General features: G+C 40.5%; 1 protein-coding gene and 1 long non-coding RNA gene across 13 annotated transcripts in view; one reads left to right on the top strand and one right to left on the bottom strand.

Annotated features, from left to right (window-relative positions):
* Positions 1 to 22959, top strand: part of Unc5d (unc-5 netrin receptor D) — a 572955-nt gene that overhangs the window by 509235 nt on the left and 40761 nt on the right. For all 11 annotated transcript variants that reach the window (NM_001347498.1, NM_001347500.1, NM_001347501.1 and 8 more), the window contains 2 exons: positions 13939 to 14107; positions 15695 to 15922. In NM_001347498.1, the coding sequence (NP_001334427.1) occupies positions 13939 to 14107; positions 15695 to 15922 (397 nt within the window). The remainder of the gene's footprint in view (positions 1 to 13938; positions 14108 to 15694; positions 15923 to 22959) is intronic.
* On the bottom strand, positions 1796 to 12092 carry Gm32505. Of its 2 annotated transcripts, XR_870297.2 has the most exons (5): positions 7059 to 12092; positions 6111 to 6188; positions 5836 to 6030; positions 3169 to 3253; positions 1796 to 1983 (listed from the first exon to the last, which is right to left on the bottom strand). It is a non-coding gene; the product is annotated as a predicted gene, 32505 (long non-coding RNA). The 2 variants fall into 2 exon arrangements; XR_378847.3 differs by lacking the exon at positions 5836 to 6030.

The following is a 22959-nucleotide window of genomic DNA, read 5'->3' as shown; positions in this document are numbered from 1 at the left end:
AGCATGTTGAGGATGCAAAGGTTTTTTCAATCTTAGAACTCTCCGGTCACTATCCATCGCTGAGGGAAGACAGGGTAGGAAAGCAGACAGGAACTGAAGCAGAGACAACGGTGGGAATGCACCATGTGGACTTCCTCCCCCTGGCTTGTGCAGCCTGTTTTCCTGTACCATCTAAGACTGCCTTCCCAGGAATGGCAATGCCTGCCTCATGCCAGGCCCTCCCACATCAATCATTAATCAAGACTTGCCTACAGGCAAGTTAATGAAGACATTTTCTTAATTGAGATTCCTCTTCCCAAATAATTATAGCTTATGTCTATTTGACAAAAAAAAAAAAAAACAAGAAACAAAAATCAAACACACACACACACAAACACAATCATACAGCCACAATAGTGGCAAAGCCAAGGAGAGAGGGAAAAAGGGTCATATATTCCCAAGAAGTGAGATGAACTCTGGCTCTGCAATATAGACCACAGCTTTTTCAAGCCAGTGTTCAAGGAGGAGCTGCTGCCAATGGGGGCCACATGGGGCTGCCAATACTTAAAACTGTTGGCAATTGGGTCACGCCCACACCTACTGTCCACTGTCACTGAGAACTTTGAGAACCACAGCTCATCTGTAAGGAGCCCATTAAGAATCCTTATCTTTTTTTTCTTAATATTTTTTATTACGTATTTTCCTCAATTACATTTCCAATGCTATCCCAAAAGTCCCCCATACCCTTCCCCCCTACTCCCCTACCCACCCATCCCCACTTTTTGGCCCTGGCATTCCCCTGTACTGGGGCATATAAAGTTTGCAAGTCCAATGGGCCTCTCTTTCCAGTGATGGCCGACTAGGCCATCTTCTGATACATATGCAGCTAGAGTCAAGAGCTCTGAGGTACTGGTTAGTTCATAATGTTGTTGCACCTACAGGGTTGCAGATCTCTTTAGCTCCTTGGTTACTTTCTTTAGCTCCTCCATTGGGGGCCCTGTGATCCATCCAATAGCTGACTGTGAGCATCCACTTATGTGTTTGCTAGGCCCCGGCCTAGTCTCACAAGAGACAGCTATATCAGGGTCCTTTCAGCAAAATCTTGCTAGTGTATGCAATGATGTCATTGTTTGAAGGCTAATTATGGGATGGATCCCTGGATATGGCAGTCTCTAGATGGTCCATCCTTTTGTCTCAGCTCCAAACTTTGTCTCTGTAACTCCTTCCATGGGTAATTGTTTCCAATTCTAACAAGGGGCAAAGTATCCACACTTTGGTCTTTGTTCTTCTTCAGTTTCATGTGTTTTACAAATTGTCTCATATCTCGGGTATACTAAGTTTCTGGGCTAATATCCACTTATCAGTGAATACATATCATTTGAGTTCCTTTGTGAATGTGTTACCTCACTGAGGATGATGCCCTCCAGGTCCAACCATTTGCCTAGGAATTTCATAAATTCATTCTTTTTAATAGCTGAGTAGTACTCCATTGTGTAAATGTACCACATTTTTTGTATCCATTCTTCTGTTGAGGGGCATCTGGGTTCTTTCCAGCTTCTGGCTATTATAAATAAGGCTGCTATGAACATAGTTGAGCATGTGTCCTTCTTACCGGTTGGGACATCTTCTGGATATATGCCCAGGAAGGGTATTGCGGGATCCTCCGGTAGTACTATGTCCAATTTTCTGAGGAACCGCCAGACTGATTTCCAGAGTGGTTGTACAAGCTTGCAATCCCACCAACAATGGAGGAGTGTTCCTCTTTGTCCACATCCTCGCCAGCATCTGCTGTCAGCTGAATTTTTGATCTTAGCCATTCTGACTGGTGTGAGATGGAATCTCAGGGTTGTTTTGATTTGCATTTCTCTGATGATTAAGGATCCTTATTTTTATAATCATCCTCAGTCAGCTAAGAAAGCCATCACTACCTGGCCTCAGATGATAGGAGAGCCGTTCAGGGATAAGCTTGTAGAAAACTTTAGAGAAGCTGGCAGTGTCACCTTCCTGTATGAAGGAAACATCAGAGGCCTCGTGTGTGCATACACTCATTGTGCAGTTATCCATGCAAATGCTCACAAATATGCCCACAAGAACATCCTCACTAATTCCCTAGGTGCTCCTTAATCCAATCATGTTGACAATGAAAACTGACCATCATGCTATTCGGGGTATGTATACAGATGTACAGACATAGGCATTATTGCCGTGCATTTTAATAAGGAAATCAAACAGAACAAAACCCTAAAGGAGGAGGGATGAGCAAGGCGGCATAAGTGTGAGTTCTACCTCTAGTGGTGTTGCCTGCTGCCCCGTGGGAGCGGGGGAGAAAGGATAAAACTGATTTGATGGCCAGGATTGATGAGGCTTTGGGTTGGGGGACCTGGCAAGGGTCACTTTCAGAGGTGTTATTTATGTTCTGCCGCATCCCCACCGCCAAAGTGCAAGCCCACATCATAAAAGTACCCTCCTTGTGGGATTATTGGTAGAGTCCTTTCTTTCTGCCTGCAAGCAGTGCCAGTTTGGACGATAAATTATAGCTACTCTACAATTGAGTGTGCTTGCCTCTAATCATGAACATTTTACATCCACTCACTGATCTCCACATTGGGGTCAAGGGAGAGGAGGTAAAAGAGGCTAGAGAGAAGTGTGTGTGTGTGTGTGTGTGTGTGTGTGTGTGTGTGTGGTGAATGAGATGAAAGGGTTGAAGATATTGCCTACAATCCTGGCTTGGGACCCGATGATTAATTAGCAGAGAAAGATTTGCCAGCTCAAGGTCGCTTGAGAGTTACTTGTAACAGTTGCTCTAGGAACAACTTTGAATTTCTTTCCAGGGAATAAATATAGCTCTCTAATGTATAACAAAAAAAAAAAAAGTGAGAGAAAAAATGAGAAAAATGTGTGTGTTTGTGTGTGTGTGTGAGAGAGAGAGAGAGAGAGAGAGAGAGAGAGAGAGAGAGAGAGAGAGAGAGAGTGAGAGAGAGAATACATGAAGGAGAGAGTAGAAGTAAATGACCAGCATAATGTGGGGAAAGGGTAGAGTAGGCAGGGAACCTACGATTTTGGTTCGCCCTCAGGACAGGGTATGACAGGATTCTGACTTACAAGTATAAGGTGAGGCTGTGCAGTACAGAATCTACTTCCCCGCTGCCTTCAAGGTGAAATATCCTGCCTTTCTAAGTAAGAGTCTACCTGGCATCCCGGAGCTCCTTGAAATAGTACTGATGACATGCAGAACTTGTCAAGATTCCACTGCCGACTTCAGCATAGGCAGTGCCTGAAAAGAAAAGCATTGTCAGACTTGAGCTGGGATGGCAGACTGGGGGAAAGCACAGAAATTCAGACTGCTTGAGCCCCGGTTGGCCTCATCGAGAGCCAGGATCATTCTTCTTCTCCAGACCTGAACTTTGACACATTGTTACCTGTCTGGAGATTTTGGATAAAGATAATGCAATAATGTCCTGTACAAGAACTCCAGTGAAACCATAACATGCCATTTACTTCTTCACTAATTCACTTGCTCATTATGTGATAGAGTGCAACGCTAGAGCCTAAAACATGCTAGCGAACAGCTCTGACCACTGAGCCACATCTCAAGCCATCTTTTTACTTTTCATTTTGCAATAAGATCTCACTAATTATCTAGATTAGCTTTAAACTTATTCCATACACCAACCATACTTTGACATTAGATCTTCTTGCCTTAGCAGCTGTAATGACATCCCTGTAATTTTAGGAAGACCCAGTCCTGATTTATGTGTATTGCAGATGATATATAAGTATATATATAAAAGACTATATTATATATATGTATGTGTGTGTATATGTATGTATATATAGCCTACATGTATATACATGTATACATGTTCCTGTGTATGTGTGCATATATACACATAGATATCTCTCTGAGGCCAGACGTATTTATTATCTTTCTCAATTACTCACTGCCTTGGTTTTGTTGTTGTTGTTGTTGGTTGGTTTGGTTTTGCGTTTTGCTGTTTTTGGCTTTTTTTGTTTTTTGTTTTTTGTTTTTCTGAATCAGCATCTCTCACTGAACCCAGAGTTAATTAATTCTGCCACACTGTCTGGCCTGCAACATTCAAGCACCATCCTGTCTCTGCTTCTTTCGCATTGAACTGACAGGTTCATGCCATACACCTCATTTCTCACATGGGTGCTGTGGATCTGAACTCAAGTCCTCACACTTGCACAGTAAGAATTTTACTGACTGACTCACCTCCTCCTGTAGCCCTATTTTGTAATTACATCAACAAGAGGTATTCTCTGGTGGTTTTCATTGTTTCTATGATGCCATCATAATTCTGGGCTTAAAAGCAAGTACTTCGGTTACAGTGATAATATTAATGGTCAACTTTCAAGATACTGATAAAAAAAGAGCAAACTTCCTCCAATGCTTTTGTGTTTATCTCCATTTCTAACCATTCTCCTATCTGTCGATTATGCATTAAGAGTTTGCTATATGATCCCAAACAGTAGAATCCTAGTGAGCTGGAACTCGGGTTAGAAAATGACTGCCTAGCCTAGCAGGACAAGGGTCAAGTCACCTTGAAGGGGCTGTGACCCCATCCACTCCCCGGCTTTCCTCGCTTGCTTGTGATGGATGAAGAGGTGTAACTGTCCTTGTCCCTCTTTGCTCGGGGCTCATTCCAGGGTTTGGACTCACTGTGTCATTTAAGTGGGTTTTAGAAAAATCTTACTGGGTACATCAAATTGATGGCATGTCCCTATCCCTTCTGAGAGATTTGCCATTAATTAACTCCACAACGAGGCTAAGGAACTGCTGGGGAAAGGTGATTCCTAAGTAACACAACAGAGCAGGACTCGGCTGGTGCCAGGGGAGTAAATTGCTGCCATTTGGGAGCTGCATTCGCTCTTTCAGGCTCCCTTGCCTTGCGCTGTAATAAAAGGAGCAATTTATCAAATAGTATCTTAATGGCCTAGAGGGGTTAATGCACCTTTAGTGGAAGATTATACTACTTTCCCCAGTAAAAATCAAGATGATTTCTTCACAAAGTCATTTATGTTGGAGTATAATGCCAAAATGAAATACAGAAAAAGGTAAAAAGAAAGAAAAGAAAGGGACAAAAATTCATACATCGATTGTCGATTTAAGATTTGCTTTTTTTTTTCCAGAAAAGATTTCCACCCCCCCCCTCCCCAAACCAAGTCCTGCTTTCTTTTCTGCCTCACACCCCCCCACCTCAGCCTGCAAGCACACCTCAATACAAATTGCCATCATTTTAATCAAAGTGCATTTGAAGCCCAAGTGAGCTCACAATGGGAAGTGATTAGGGTGGTCCAGGGGAGTCTTTAATTAAAGATGCCATTGACAAGATAACAATGGTTTCTGAATGCTGTTAATAGAGCGAAAGAGAAAGTATGCCTTAATGCAATAAGGGGAAAGTCGCTGGTTCATGGGTTTGATTGCACATTGTGAGCAGGCACCAGGTCCCATCATTATTTTTATTTGTATGGCCATCTCTTTTATTACCCATGCTGGAAGTAGAAATAACCTGTCCTATTAAGATATTTAATATATATCATCCTTTCCACTTCACATAGTTATAGTCTAATAAACATGCGAGGAGAAGACACCAGCCCTCAGGAAGGCTATCCCCGTGATGCTGAGATGATTCACACGGCTCTCGAAAGACATGAACCATCCACCTCCTAGCTCCCTGAGTATAGTCTTTAAGGTGAACCACTAACCCCTCCCAGATTTCCATGACATTATTATATGCAGGCACAGAGTACTTTTCTGGATAGTAGACTATTACCACCAGCAGCTGCAGCATGAATCCCTGAAAATGAGCAGCAACTTGATTAGGTAATCCATACCTGGGACATAATCTAGGACAAGAAGCGGGAGCAGAGGATTCCAAACATAATGGCTCCCTAAAAGATGCCCCATGCTGCTCCGAGGTCCTGGGCATGTTCTTCCCTTTTGCTAAGGGATTCTTCAGGTCTGAGTCATGTTAAAGACCTTGAGAAGCTGAGATTCTGCAAACTATCCAGGTGAGCGTAATGAAAGGTCTAAGAAGGCAGGAGAGACAGAGTCAGGGAGATCTGAGAATTTCATGCTGCTGCCTAGCAGAGGAAAGGAGGGGCCTTACCTCAATGCAAATCAGAACGCTGCAGCTAGAAAAGGCCAAGAAATCCTTCAAGCTTAGTGGGGTCTCTGCCACGCAGACCTGTAAGAAATGCTTGTTTTAAGCCCTTTGTTTGTGCTACAGCAATAACAGGACCGAAACTCAAGCCTCTATGTGATCACTATACAAACCCTCCTGTTCTATCTTCACAAAACTTCCTCTGAAGTAACAACTCTCATGCCAGAATTTGCTTACAAGCCCAGCGTTGGGGATGCAGTGCTTAGTTCAACATTCAGCTCTTGACTGGCATCCATGAGGCCCTGGCAGCTCATCATTAGAGTTCCCTAAAATAAAACTCTAGGCTTGTCAAACATGACCTGCAGAGCAGCTCCCTCCTACCACTACATGATGCCCAAACCCAACACCAGCACACACAAACTCATACACACACACACACACACACACACACAAATATACACTAACATACATATATATATATATTATATATACACACACACCCATACTTACACATACACACCTATAAGCACATACACTCATACACACAAACATACATTGATAGACACACTCATATATTCATACACATATAAACACTCAAACATACACACACTCACACACTCAAATATACATACACACTGATAACACACACATTCATGAAAACTCACACATACACTCATTCACGCACTTGCACTCATACACACACTCACACACATGCACACACACAAAATAGGCACTAATAAAGTACTAGATTCCCTTCTTAATTCTGCCTCAAAGGTGACATGTGACATTGGCTTTGTCTCATCCTTCTACCCAGCAGCATCCCTGCTTCTGAGCCATGCCGACATTGGGCCAGATTTCTCCCTAGGTCTTCCCTGACTAAAATGAAATAAGATTCGCATTTCCTCCAGAGAAAGCTGGTTCCCCATTCAAAATGTAAATGAATAAACAACTTACTAGATATTAAAAACTGTCACAGCGGCGTGATGCATAGATCCGCTCCTCTCCGCTCTCCCCTCACTCCTTCCCAGCAAGGCATCATTTCAGTTCTAAAAAGCCCAACACTGCATGAAAGATGAGCCTTAAATTGTGTCTAGGAACTGGTGATTTGCACATGATTTGTGCTTCCTTTAGTATATTAATTGGTAAACACCCCCACGAATGTGTGTGTAAACGAAAGCCGTTTAACATATGCAAACAGCTTAATCTCTCTCGGTATGGTGTTGCTCCATTTCAACAAGCTCAGAGACTCCGTTCCAGTGCTCATCTCACTCTCCTCCCACCACATGCCCCTCTGTGCTGCCTCCTTCCCGTGATGCTATTTTAGATAATACTATGTGGGTGACCCAAATCTTTAAACCCTTGAATGGTACAGATGCTCTTTGGTCCCTCGTGAATTGTACACGGGGGTTTTGTTTTAATGCGGTGTTCTCAATCTGTGCTTCCCAGCTAATGGAATACAATGGCGGCGTGATGAGCTGTGGCATCACTTCCCAATCATTGCTAATCAACCTCCAACCTGCCATCCTTGCTAAGGAATTGATGCTGCTTACAGAATGAAGGTGTAAAGAAAAATCAGCTACAGTTGAACGTTCTGTGATGGCAGCAACATCAAAGGGCCTTAACACTAAGCATTAAGCTTGACCAGCACCGGAACTCCATTTTGAGAGGCTGCCCTGTATTTATCCGAAGCCCAAATCCTTCTTTTATTTTTTTTAAATACTTGATCATATTATTTTTTCATACAACACATCACAACCACAGCTCTCCCCCCTCCACTCCCACCCGACCTCTCCCCCCCTCCAACCCCCACCCGAGTCCTCTGTCTCCATTCCCTTCAGAAAAGAGCAGATTTCCCAATGATTTCAACCACACTTACCATGACAAGATATAATAAGACTAGGCATAAAACCCTCATATCAAAGCTGCATAGTGAGGCCACCCAGTAGGGGGAAAAAGGTCCCACTCATAGGCATAAAGGGCAAAAGGTCAGAGTCACTTCTCCCATTGGTAAGAAGGGAACAAAACCCCAAATTAAATAAAGAGCTCAAGAAACTAGATGTCAGCAAACCAATGATCTAATTAAAACATTGAATGCAGACCTAAACAGCGAATTCTCATTAGAAAAATGAGAAATGGCCAATTCCCTCTTATATGCAGAGTTCCTTGAATATTTTCTTAAGAACAACACAATTTTCAGATGTTAGTGCCAAGGACACTTTGTAAGTAAAAGAAGTAGGAGTTCCTGTCTCTATTCCACAAGCACTGAACAGTCCTTTATTGGAGGTATCCAGGAATATGGAATGACCTACGCTGCCTGGGAAATTCTCAAGAAATTCAAGAAGTTCCTGCTTTAGAACTTCTTGAAGATTAAAAAAAAAAAAAAAAAAAAAAAAGGCAGAGTCTGCTGTAACAAATGGGAGATTTGCCCACTTTCTTCTCTCCTCAGCTCCTTGCCACCTCCTATGTTTTTTCCAGGTGTTTGGTTTTTTGGCAACCTGCATAGGAATTGTGAGAGAAAGTTTTCAGGGTGTAAGTGAGTTCATAGTTTGCGATTAACTAGTGAGTAACAGGAGCTTTGAAGAGCCCAGCCCACCTGCAGAGTCTAGGATGTTTCTCTCCTGAGAATTGCTTTGTAAATTTGTGGTCAAGGAAAGATAACAACAAAATCCCTGCAACATTTAGTACCCTAGACCAGAATATGGATTTTAATGGAAAGGAAAAAAAGTATAAAAGTAATGAGAAGAGTATATCTCCGATTAAAAACTCTAGAAGGTTAGAAATAGCTTTGCTTTTAGGGGTCTGGTTTTAGTACTACAGTTGATAACTATCTATCTTTTATGTCTGTTCCATTAAAATATGACTTAATTATGTATTGACCAAGGCTCTGACGTAGTAAAACTATTATTACTCTCCTGTCTGGTTTCCTGAATGATACTGTGCAGAAGGGTGAGGGGAGGGGGGAAATCCCTTAATCTATGATCTAGGCCATCAGGAAGAAGACAGGGATGGTGGTTATTAATGAGTACAGCAGGGCAGAGAGCAGCAATGAAAACCTCATCTCAGACCGTGAAACTGGCCGACTGGGCCTGAAGAAAACAACCTTTTATAAGTTTAGTATGGGATCAGCAACTGTTGAGCTAAAAGGCACAGTGTCTAAGCAGCTACACCAGCCATGTCAAGGTCAGCAGTGTTAGCAACGGAGCCCTTGAGGAGGTTGCTACTTATTCTGCAGGACAGACAAAACTCCCTGCAATGCCCCTGTCCCATTCCAGCTCCATGTTTCCTGCAACAGAATTCTGGAAAACATTCTCCCCTAGTTTCCTATATCCATTCATTCATTGCTGCATTCATTCATGCATTCGATTTCAACATTGTTTAACATTTCAACACATTTTCCAGCTTAATGAGAACTTGGAGGCTGGTAACAGAATTTCTGTCTCCTGTGATGAGGTTTAGAAGGGCTGCTGTGTATTTAGTACCATTGCTGTATTCTCCCCACCTCCATGTATTTACACATGGGAATAAAATGCAGATGTGTACACATGAACAAAACATTTGTAAACTTTGTGAACAAGATGTCCCTTTATCCCAAATACATCAGCATATTTAACTGTGGGGTTGGGTGTCGTCTTATGTGACAACATGATTATCATAGTCAGACAATTAACATTGATAAAATAATACTATCTAACGAACAAAGCTCTTTGCAGCCAATGGAAACTGTAAGCTAATTTGTTGTCTGTGAGCCATTGGCATTTATCTTTAGTCTGTTTGAATCCGAAGTCATTCTGTCTTTGAATTTTATGACAGTGACAATTAAACCTGCAGAGGGACTATGTTGTATGCTTTCTAGCAAGCCGAGTTCCTCTTGTATTTCCCAATGATGAGGTATAAGTTGTGAGATATAAGTTGGTAATGCACAAGAGGAGATGCTGAATTCTTACAATTGTGTGGCATCTCCCAGTGTGCTCTGTCTATTCCTTCAATTACTGACAATATTAAGGTTGACAACTTGTATCAAGTTGTACATGGCAAATCACCCATGTGAAACAATAGTTTCCTTTTGTAATTACCAAGTAAATTGTGGTGAGTACTTTAAAACTATGTAGTTCTTTAGAATGCCTCACATCTTCCCTTACTAGATGTATACTAGGTTTGTATCATTTACAATTCTAGGTTAGAGCAGGAATCTCTGTGGCTGTTAAGTGATGGTTCTCTGTTTATTCCTTGGTGTTTGGTTGTTTTTAAGTTTTCTTTATTTATATCAGTAGCTCCTGTATGTTTTATATACCTTCCTGTGTCCTTATACTTTGTACGTTGACTAATTTTGAGTCTCAAATTATGGCAGATTTGTTCAGTGGGAGCCCCTTCAAACGGGCTTCTGTGTTCTTCTTGTCAACAAACATTTTGAGTGGTTACCATCACCACTCTTAGACACTAAGAATATAATAATGAAGAAAACTTTGAAATCTCTAGGCTCATGGAGAGTTCATCTTAGCTTGGAGGTGACACGAGAACAAATGAACAAATAGGATAGTCCATTAGACACATTGAGCAAAAACAAGGCAAAGGTCAGCTCTTGGTGTAGGGAATGTCCCAATTACCAGGGCATGGGCAAGGAGTGCCTCATTAGTGGATGTCATTTGGACAAAGCCCTGAACAGGACAGGGAGCCCAATGGCTGTGTGGAGGACATGCCTAGTACTGCAGAGCAGCAAAAATAGCCCCAATTCCTCAAGGTCAGAGCAAACTGGCATGAGGCTGAGTTGAGAGCAGACTGGAAGGCAAGGACCGAGCAGGAAGACCAGCCTTGTGACCAGAGTTTCCTAAATCCCAATAGTGTGTATTCCTTAGGCAGTGAAACTTGTGTTAAAAAATGATCTATTGATTGACACATAGACACATTGCTGAATAAATATGCTGACTCCGATAACAAAGTTCCAGAGAGAAGACCCAGATCTCAAATTATCTTAACACACAGAAGATCTAAATTATAGGCATATTTGCATGTCCCTTTATATGTATGTGTATACATCTATAGATGGACAACAATGTAATGGTTTTGTAACAAAGGTCCCAGATAAGACTTTTCAATCTGGGAAGCATTCTAAGTTATGTGATGAGGTAAACTAGTTCATACTATGGTTCTGAAGTCACGGCTGTTAATAGATGCAGTTATTATTAGCTCACAGCAATTTTAGAAAAAAAAAAGTGTGTTGGCTTTTCTTCTAGCAGGGACATGAATCCTCCCTTGTCATATATTACATAATGTGAGAAAATGCAAATGCCATCCAAGCTTTTCTTATAAAGCTTTGTCTTTGTCCACACTCAATTAAAGGCTTCTCTCCCCAGGCTTGTCCTTAAATGTCCCGAATCGTTAACTGTGACTAAACCTACATCCTATCCTCCATCCCCATCTTTCTTTGGGATGTCACAAGAGCCAGCAATTTGGCCAGAAGTCTCTTGATGGTAACAGAAAATAAAGATACAGTCTGAGAATAGAAGTCAGGAGTTGTGAGTCAAAGAGTTAGGGTGGTTTATCTGACAGCCTGTTGACTGAGGTCTCTGAGACTATATATAGTAATTGCATGTCTTCCCGGAGGTGTAAAGGGTTTTAATTAATATTTGTAATTCTCTCTGATGGTCATGGATAGAATGTGGCAGAAAGGGCAAATTATTATTAGTAGTAATGTAAATAAAAATTAAGATATTAAATTTTATTCCTTCACCAGGGAAATATCAATAGACATGCTTTTCAGAGAAGGAGGATTACATATAAACTTTAGTTTGTTGACTTGACACTTATGGTGGGACCCAGTGCCCACTTAGCACAAAGCCCTGGCACTCTAATACCCAGCATATTATGGTTGTGAGTGCTGATGCTGCTTCCATTTATGACTAAAAGGCATCTTTTTATGCACAGTGAGTGTGCTGGTTCCTCTAATTAGCTGATCTCAGTTCATTTGGCATTAAATAATTCTCCAAATTCCCATATGTTTGAAAAATATGTTCAATGAGGGGGATGGTTCCCCAAAAGCAATTAGATAGGTCTTTTAGAAGAGCTTGTCATTGGTCACTCATGGGTATCCTTGCTTCTCTTGTCCATGATGAATGTAGGTGATAATTATAAGAAAAGTGCTGGACCCACTCTCCAAGTCAGTGGTAGTCATCCATACACAGGCCTCCTCGACATCCTGAGAATCCACTCTTGACTTTCACCTGTTTCTCACACCTTGAGTATATCATTCTAGGCTTCCCAAAGAATATTTGCTACTGCTAACAAAGCGTTGCAACCTCCGTTGCTGCTCAAATGTAAAGGCATGGGAGCCTCTCTGCTTAATATATGCTTTGCTTACAGAAGAACAACTGTAAAATTCAGGAATTTTAAGAAAATAGTCTGTTGAGAGCATGACTGGTGCTTCACAAGGAAGGAAGGTGACCGACCAGGTGATAGTGTTCAGCTCTGTCTTGGATGCAGTAGATGTGGGGGTCTGCTGCTCTTTTATATAACCTGCATTTAGTCCAGTAGGAAACTATAGATAATAAACTCAAGGGTGGCCATGAAGAACTTGAGGTAGTCCAGTGAATGTCAAAACACATGATTCAGAAATTCATAGCATTTAGGTGAACTCCTAAATGATGTTTCTCCTACATAAGACCATGAAATGAGTTTTATCTTTGAGAACTGAATTTCAACTTTATGCTGCTAGGGCCTTGCTCTCGGGATCCAGGATGACACATATACATGTCTTCCTGAGCGGAGAGAGTGGAAGTTTTGGTAATATCTAACTGACCTAGATCTCAATGGGCACTGTTCATCTGTGAGTCTGCAATTACTTCATTGATCATATCATTATATTTCTTACAAGTGAAAAATGCAGAAATCAAGGAAGAGATTAAAATGCCTGTTCTGCAACCCTCAGGCAGTTGGAAGAAATTAAGTGGGATTCCTGTTATTTTCACTCTTTTTTGTTATATAAAGACTTCATCTCCTGTTGCTTGTGGGGAGAGCTGAAGAAACCTGAGGGCTGAAGTGTAGCTCAGTGGCCCTGTGTTCCATTGCCAATATGGGTGGGATGAAGGGAGCTGTATAATGAACCGGGGCTAATCAGGTATGACACTGTCACTGAAATTTCACTTGGGTTTTTCAGGTTTTACAATAACAGTTTTGTTGTTAATAATTACAGCACAAGAAAACCTCAACTCTAGACTTGGGTGAAATGGCTTTAAATTCAGATTTGAAAATTAGATATCCTGTACATGATTATGTAATTTATACCTTCCCACTGACCAATCAGTGTAAAGTATTATGGAACTGATATGTTTGTATATTACAGAAATAAGTGTTTTTCTTTTAAACCAGAATAATCATGTCTAATTTGTAATATGTTCAAGGTAGTGTTTTGTTGCATAATAGCTTGTTTCATCATTTATTAGCACTAAAATATTACTGAATATATTGTCTGGAGAAGGGAATTTTGTATTGAGGCAACCAAGTTTTATCAAATTCTTGGGATTTTTTTTTCCATTGACAGGACAATGTTAATGAGAATGATCATTTGATAGCTGGGGTTGGCTCTGCGGATGCATTTTAGGGTTCTTTAATTCTCTCCTTATTTCCAAAAGTCTGGTTGTCAATTTTTGCTGATGAAACTAGTTAAAATCTGACCATAAGTCAACCTTGGTGACTGGGTAGTTTACAGTTAAGTTCTCCAAGTCATTCCACAAAGGGATGGCACCGTGCTTGTAGACTATCCCCATCTGTAAGTAAGTTCTCACCTGATGTCCCTCATCGTTTTCATGCTTCTCGGTCATCTCTTTTCTCATCTCTGAAGCCTGCAGTCAGATGGATCTGAGGTTCTCCTGAGTCCTGAAGTCACCTGTGGGCCTCCAGATATGCTTGTCACAACTCCCTTTGCGCTGACCATCCCTCACTGTGCAGACGTCAGTTCAGAGCACTGGAACATTCACCTGAAGAAGAGGACCCAGCAGGGGAAGTGGGAGGTGAGATGCTGTGTGTGTGTGTGTGTGTGTGTGTGTGTGTGTGTGTGTGTGTGTGTGTGATGTTTAAATGGGAGTTGGGTTCTCTGGATGGCTTAGATTTAACCTTAACCCTTCTTGTTACAGCAGATCAGCTGCGAAGCTGTTGAACATTTCCTAGTTGCCAAGCAGTTATGGAACTCATTTTACACGATCCTCTAGGTATTTGCTAGCCTTTTCAAGTAATAATGGAAAACAGAGGCAAAATATAATCCAGAGCTGTACGGTCTGAGAACCCAGTAGTAATTACCCACAGAGACACATATACTATGTTCTCGCTTGCTGAGTTTCCAGCCTTCCTCCTAGGCCGTGTTCTTTTCCGAACTGACATTATGCTGTGTCAATGAGGATGTTGCTTAAGGAAGACAGGCTACATTGATAAGTATCCAGGAACACTGTATGTGCCTACTATATGTTTAAAGCATTAGCAGATACATGGAAGATTATTACCACTGCTTTCCTGTATAAATAAGTACATGTAAGGAGAGACATCTCAATCAGAGAGAGGCAAGGAAAAAGAATGGGAGTATATAATAGGAAGATAACAAGCAAAGAGACAGCCAGTCAAAATCAACAGTGGCTTCAGCAGAATTACGATTTTAAGCAAAAGCGGTGATTTGCCTGTCCGAAGAATTCTTTATGTCCAACTGAAGTCAGTTTGCATCAAACCGGGTGAACTATATTATTGGAACCCAGTAGCCCTCATGTGCTAGTCCTGGGGTCTTGCCTCCTAGGAGGTACTTCAGGCAAAAGAAGTCAAAGAAAACCATGTTTCTCTTGGAGAAAATACACAGCAGCTGCAGTGGATTCTGTGTGCCGAGCACAGCTGTATCTTGAGACCCGTCCATTTCCTTTGTTTGAGAACGTATCCTGCTATGTACTGGGTCCTGGCACTGGGACGGGAGAATGTTTTGGGCAATAAAGTTCATAGAGGGGTCACGTTGTAGTCTTCTCCCCCTTGTGTTCTGTTTCCCCTTGTTTTTTTTTTTCCCCTACCACTTCATTTCTCGGCTTTTCCTCACAATCTTCTCCATCCAGATGGTGTTAGATTTATGCTCCACCAAACCAGTCACACATGCCTAAGTTCTTATCAGAGAGGCTGAAATATTCTAGTGCTTCTTATCCAAATCATTTACTTAATGGTCCCCTGTGAATGATTGCGGCAAAACGAAAAAGGATAAAGTGTTGGAGTGAAAATAAACATCAACTTAAGGGTATTTTAGAAGGTTTTCAGAAATAGATCTGGGGGGGCAGTAATAATAATGTAAGTTTGCTTATTGAGGTTAATGTTCAAGTTCTTAAAAACTGGTATTAAGCAATTAACTGGAAATGGAAATTTCAAAATTCCTATTAAAATGGACAGCACACTGTACATAACCCATTTCATGCATTCTTGCCTCCAGCTGTTATCTTAATAGAAAACAACCATCTAACATTGATATTTAAGACAATACAATATTCTGGGAGAGTTTATTTATTTAAATCTATGTAAACTCTTGGGCCCGATGGTGTTTCCAAACTGAGAGAATTTAACATATCTTTCTCTAACAGGAAGTGATGTCAGTGGAGGATGAGTCCACATCCTGTTACTGCCTCTTGGATCCCTTTGCCTGTCACGTGCTGCTTGATAGCTTTGGAACGTATGCCCTCACAGGAGAGCCAATCACAGACTGTGCCGTAAAGCAGCTCAAGGTGGCTGTGTTTGGCTGCATGTCCTGTAACTCCTTGGATTACAACCTGAGAGTTTACTGTGTGGACAATACTCCTTGTGCATTTCAGGTCAGTCTTGTTACAGTTGTTCTTTTGGTACTGTGAAAATAATGATTCCCTGTATTAGTGACTTTTCTATCGCTGTGATAAATTACCGTGGCGAATGGCAACCTCAAGGAAAACATGTTTATTTTGGCTCATGCTTCCAAAGGGGTAGAGTCTATCATGGCAGGAAGCTGGCTGATCATATTTCTGTCTGCATCCAGGAAGCAGAGAGAGGGAATGGGAAATGGTTAAGTCTATAAACTCTCAAAGCCTGCCCTCAGTTGTTATCTCTTTTAGCAAACTCCATAACCTCCCCAAACAGTGCCCCACACTGAGGAACAAGTTTTCAAATACATGGGCCTTCAGAGGACATTTCTCACGTAAACCATAACAGCTTCCTAAACACCAATATCAGTAGAAGGTTCTTTGATAGAAACTTAGAAAAGTACCCACAACCACTTTAAACAAGAGCTGTGTGTGTGTTCCATGCAGGAAAGATGGGACAATTGACACTCAAGACGGGGCAGAGATTAAGTTCATACTCAACCCAAACACGTCTACTAATTAAGAAATCCTCTAAAAGTATGATCAGAATTTAGAAAATGAATCCAACTGTGGTACAAGCATTGGAGAAGACTTTTAGAACGTTTCACAAACCTTCTTGAATGGATGGCATTTAAGAGCAAAAGAGATACCTGGTAAAGAAAGGAAAAGGCACAAAGCACAGAGCAGAGACGTATTTGGTGTGGAAAGAGCAGTGAGAAAATTGCCCAAGTCTACTGAAGTTAGGAGTTAGGAAATAATGATGATAAGTCATCTGTCACCCAGCAGTCATATCCTATCAGGACACCAAGTCTAATAGTGGACTATTAGGGCAGAGGTAGTTCAACATCTTTTCTATTTTCAGTGCTTTTAATCATATAAGATACATCTTAGATGAGGTACTCCTGAGGAGTGAGGTTTATTAATAGAAGCAAGGATAATGCAGGACAGGCTGTGGAGGCTTTGCCCATATTTAAATAGCGTAGCTCTCCTGACACACCTCATTCCAGATCCGTGCTATTCCTGTCCTGGGTCATTAAGTCCATTATGCAGAGCAGTTTCTCAGTAACTAGGTTTTAAGACACTGAACTAGAAAATTCATGTTTACCAATAGAAGAGACTCAAAGATACGAAACTTAAACATAAGCTAAGAAGGTAGTGACTCATGACAAACTACATTACCAAACCTCCTTCCCTTCCTATCCTGAAAGAAACAGAGTTCATTGCAAGAGACATCCTTAATCTTGCTCCCCAAAGGGACTTGAGCATATATATATACACACATACATATATATACACATACATATATATACACATACATATATATACACACACACACACATACATACATACATATATATACGTGGAATTTTGTGAAGCATTCCAGTGGAGCATTAACCCTCATCCTACAATTGCTATTTTGTGCTCTCATTTGCCCTCCCTCCCAGCCCACAAAGGAGAATCCTTTATTAGAGACAATGCACCGTCGTCATCTGGGATTCAAGAACACAGACTGAACAACTAACTGTTATTCATTGTTGGGATTACTACATTCACTGAACAGTTGTCTAAAATGTGCCAACGATTCCAATGAGGTGATGCTTACTAACTCAGCCAGGTGTTACAGACGGAACAAACTGGAGTCTTTAGAGGACTTTAGGAGTCTATAGAAGACATCCAGTCTCCTGGCTCCTGCAGATAATCTACTCTTGATTGCACTCCCTCATTGCCATCACAGTCATCGCTCAACCAGCTTGGAGTTTCTTTTGAACACTAGTCTCACTTATACATGCACCAGTAAGACAGGCATTTTTCTAAAGGATTTATTTCCAATACTTTTAGACAATCTATTTTCATTACCATTGATGCAACCAGGTTTTACAGCAACTCAAATGTTTGAACAGATACGCATTGCAAGGAAAGTCCTAAGAACACTTTAATCCCAGCTTCTAATTTACTATTTATTCCTGCTGGCCATCCACCCTTCCCAGGCCCAGGGAAAATGCTGGTCTCTCCCTATGGAGTTCAGGTATCCTTACTGCATTATTCACAAGTATGCCTAAGTGAGTAAAACCTTAAGTGCTTAGGAAAATGTTTCCCAGTAGATGTACCTTTGAACCTCACTCACTAGATCTTCTTACACTGGTGACCTTTTATCTCTCCAATTACCGAAGATAAAGAAGGTTTTCAAGTAGTTCTTCATGTCATGTGTTATTGGAAGATGTTTGTGGGAGCTGTCATGAGTAGCAGAGACCACACCTCCCTTCTGGATTTCTGAGACATCCTCCACCTGGAGTGTACAACTTTTTAAAATTCTAGATAGAGTAAAGCATGCCTTTAAGTTTTTCTGCAAAATACTTCTTTAGTCAGAAACTAATCATCTAATTTTATGTATTCGTTTCCTTGTTTTCTTTCATCCATCCATGTATTCATCTGTCTGTCTGTCTCCTTTCTTGTTAGTTATTCATTATATTCTGTATTTTCATTTTGGTATATAATGCATTTAGAACTTTCCACATAGAATCATTAGTATCACTTTAATACCTTCAATCATCCAGATTATATTTTTATGGCTTTGTGTGTGATATTCATTAGTAGTTACTAACCTGTTTAAACCATCCCATTTTTTCCTGGATGCAAGTGCTATGAGCTAAAAAATACTGTCTACATTGTTTGCTTATTTTCTATAACCTTCATAGTGGTACCCCCACATCTATAGAAAAATATTTGGTTTGTAACATGTCCAATATTATTAATATACCATGAAACTAAAAATTAAATAATGACATTCTGGTTTTTGCTAATTAGCAGTTTAGTTTCTAATTTTAAGTATGTAGTAAAAGCTGTTAAATAAATATATACAGTACTGGGAAATATTCACAAATTCATGATAATGGAAGTTAGCTGTTATTAACACTTGTGCAATTTTGGTTGTATGTATTCAATGTACATAGAACTGTTTATCACAAGGGCATTTTCAAAAAAGTATCTTTGGTATATATTGAACGTGTCATGAGCCTCCAGAGTCCCCTAATCTTCCCTGTATCATACGTACACCTACTTCCATTAGACCCTCTCAGTTTATTTTCTGTTGCTATGACAAAAAGATCCCATCAAAAGCAATGTGTGAGAAAGGGGGGTGGGTAGCTCACGTTTCTGATAGAATATATAGTGGTGGAGAAATCAAGGTGTCTAGACCTTGAAGCAGACATTACATCCAATTCAGCACAAGAGAAAAGTTAATGTGTGCCTGGATGCAAGTGCTTAGCTCATTTTCTGCATTCTTACACAGTCCAGGATCTTCTGCCTTCAGAAGTAGTGACAATCACAGTCAGTGAGTCCACCCAAATCAATCCTCCCCCATAGATAAGGCCAAGAGCAACCTGATCTGTACAGCCTCTCATTGAAACTCCCTTCCAAAGGGACTCTAGGTTCAGTCAAGTTGATGGCTAACAGCAACCATCACAGGCCTTTTGTTCCTCTCAAGAATTTGCCATGTATTTCCATGCCACACACATGATACTATGTATCTATATAAAATCTAGAATGGATAAATAAAAAACCCGAACACAGCTTTGGTCTTAGACTGACTTAATTCACTTAAAATGGTCACCAATTGTATCATTTTTTTCTGCAAACATCACTTTGTTTCTTACAACTAAAGGGGGAAAAAAAGCCCATTGTGTATACATACCACCTTTTTCCTCTTAGTTCCTTTGTACTGGATACCTAGACTGGTCCTAAAATTTAGCTATAGTGAATAGTGCCACAAGAAATATTAGTGTTTAAGTATCACTGGAAAAAATTGACTTAGAACCCTTTGGGTAAATACCCAAAAGTAGTATAGCTGGGCCATATGGTCGATCTATTGTTAGGTTTGTTTGTTTGTTTGTTTGTTTTGAGAAATACTGTTCTATACTGATTCTGATAGTGGCTGGTCTAGATTCCACTCTCACCAACAGAAGGCAAGAATTCTGTTTGTTCACACGCTTGCAGAATTTCTTTTTATTTTATTTTCTTAATGGCTGCCATTCTGACTTGGGTAATGTGGGATTGCAACGTGGTTTTAATTTTCATTTCTAGATGACTAGTGAGGTTGATCATGGTTTTATATGTTTATTGACTGTTTGTACTTCATCTCTTAAGATTTATTAGTTCAGTTCTTCAGCCTGTTTATTGATTGAATTATTTGATTTTTTTTTTCCCCTTGCTTAGGTTTTTGAGTTCTTTGAGTACTCTAGATGTTCATCTTCTGTCAAGTATTTAGCTGGCAAAGATTATCTCATATCCATAGATTATCTCTTCCCTTCACTGTACAGAAGGCTTTTAATTTTATGATGTTTCAGCTGTAATTGTTAACATTGTTTCTAAGTGACTGCTGTCCTATTTAGGAAGTCTTTGCTTATACCCCTGTCTTAAAATGTTACCTCTACTTTTCCTTGTAACAGTTTCTAAATTTTAAGTCTTAAGTAAAAATCTTTAGCACATTTGGAATTGATGTTTCATTACACAGTTTATTCAGTGGCAATGGGTGACTAGCATAGGCTTTGTCATATGGGTGCTACTGTGTGTGTGTGGACATCAGAGGACTCTTTATGGAAGCTGATTCTCTTCTTCCAGCATGTGGGTGGGGCCTGAAGGTCAAATTCAGGTCATCAGGCTTGATAGCGAACAGCTCTACCCACTAAGCAAACTTGCCCACCCTAGGGTTGATTTTGTATAGGGTGAGGAATATCGATTGTCTCACTCTTCTTCATGGGAATATCTGCGTTTCTCAGCAATAGCCATTGAAAGGCTGTCTTTCCCGTGATGTATATTTTTGGCATTTTTTAATAGAGCTTATGTTTATCAAACTTAGTATGGAATTTTTCACAGAGCATTTAGGCAGATATTGCCCATCTTAGAAGTTGTTGCAACTATCACTATAATGAAATGTTTATCGTAGTTAGGACACGCTTGTGACAACTGTTGTATTTATTTCATCTTAAAGCAATGATAACAAATATGTGCTCAGCAACAGTTTGGCTCTTCACCAGGAAGGGAGGCGGCTGCAGGGATGTGGCTATGTCTTTTGTCTCATTCATAGCTCTCTGGGAAGTTCTTTCCCCTAGAACACTTAAATTCTAAAAGGCTTGGCAAGAAGATGAGCTTCCAGAACAAATCTATGTGTCTGCTAACACCTGATTATGACCAAGCAATACGGTGTTTCTGTCAAATAAAATTCCATTTAACGAAGTTGAATAAACAGACACAGCCTCACTTTTCCATCCTGCCCCCCTTCCTCCATCCTGCCTGTAGGGCTACCCTGCTTAATTCTAATCTGTCTGCGCCACACTGAGTAAAAGCAAAATTTGTCTTCAAATGACCAAAGCAAAATAAGATATGTTTTGATGTAGGTTTCAACGTTTTAAGATCTGTCCTAAAAAGGCATCTACAACTGACTTCATAACAAATTCGATCAACTCAGCTAACAAATAAGAAGTGTCAGCTACCTAAAGGTGAGAGAAGAGCGAGCTGAGGAAGGCCAAATGAGTATGGTCCTCTCTCTGCATCTTCTGCAAAGGCAGGAACAGCCATTTTGTGCCTCTGTGCTGACACACAGCCTTCTTGGATGCGTCAGAGGCTTGAGAGTTCAAGATATATTTTCAAAGGAGTTACATTTAAGACCTGATTTTGTTACTACATTTTATGGCACCCGCATGCACATACACACACATACACACACACACACACACACACACACACACACACACACACACACACGTAAACTTTGACATGAGGAAAGCAAGGAATTTGAATGTCATTGTATCTTCATCTCAGAATGTAAAGAAGAAGAAAAAAAAAAAACAAAACCAACAACTCATTTTTCCTCTTCATGGCACTCGGCACTTCTATTCACTACCTCTCGGTACTCATTACTTACTTGGCATTAATGTGGATTTAGAACCTAATTTCAAAGGATTTCCTCCAGATGTAGTTCTTATGTTTATCAATAATGCAACCATGGGAAATAGTGTTCCTGTAAAGCATTTAAAGGAAAACAGCACAGCAACACAATGTGTCTATGGGTGTATGAGTGTGTAAGTTCAAACAGTTTTGTCTCATAAATATGTAAATTCAGCCTGCCTCTGTTAGCATCCCTGAAGCATACCTGAATATTGCTGGCTGTCTCATTAAATCAACATAAAGAGCTCAGTGAGCCACAGTGTGCAGGTTTCTCCTGGCTGCTGCTTCAAGAGCTGGATGCCTTGCAGGCTCCAGTGTGAAATGAAGAAGTCGAGGGCCCGGTAAAACCATGGTTCAGAGCATCTCCAGCACAGTCCGTGTAGACAGAACCAGGACTTCTTGTTTCGTTAACGAAACCAGTGAAACAGGAGGGGAAATTTAACAGGAGGCAAAAATGGGCGAGGCTGTCCCTGCAGATCATTCAGAATGAGTTCCGTAAAGCTGTGGGCATCGCTGATTCACAAATCCGTGTGTTCTTAGTGACAATGATGTATGCTTATAATACTAGTACTCTACAGGTAGAGGCAGGGGAATCCTTAGTTCAAAGCCTGGTGGTCAAAATATCAAAACTACATCTAAAACCTAACAACAACAAACAACAACAACAACAACGGTAACAATAGCATAATGACAAAATTCCCCACCGCTAGCAAGCTCTTGAGAAAAAGCAATGCACTGCACATAGCATTATGCTTCTCTGGCAAGGTCAAAGTATCCACTTTTAAAGTTCTTTGTACATGAGAGGGTTTTTTGTTGTTCTTGTTTTTGATTCTAAAGTCAGCTAGCTATAAATTTATGAATATGTAAATATAGTGATTAGTTCATGATTAGGCCTTTTCATTTAATAATTACTCTGCTTCAGAATTGATCTAATTGCTTAATATTTTGCTGAAGACTAGGCAATAAGGTTAATTGCACATAGCTGCTCTTTGCAAAGCTGTACGCTAAAAGACAAAGCATAATTGTACTTATATTTAAATTAAGGAGCCTAAAGCAAGACATTTAAGAGGGTA

The sequence above is a fragment of the Mus musculus genome, chromosome 8 (genome assembly GCF_000001635.26).
Source record: "Mus musculus strain C57BL/6J chromosome 8, GRCm38.p6 C57BL/6J".
NCBI lineage: Eukaryota > Metazoa > Chordata > Mammalia > Rodentia > Muridae > Mus > Mus musculus.
The sequence above is the reverse complement of the archived record's forward strand: the minus strand, read 5'-3'. Positions and strand labels throughout refer to the sequence as shown.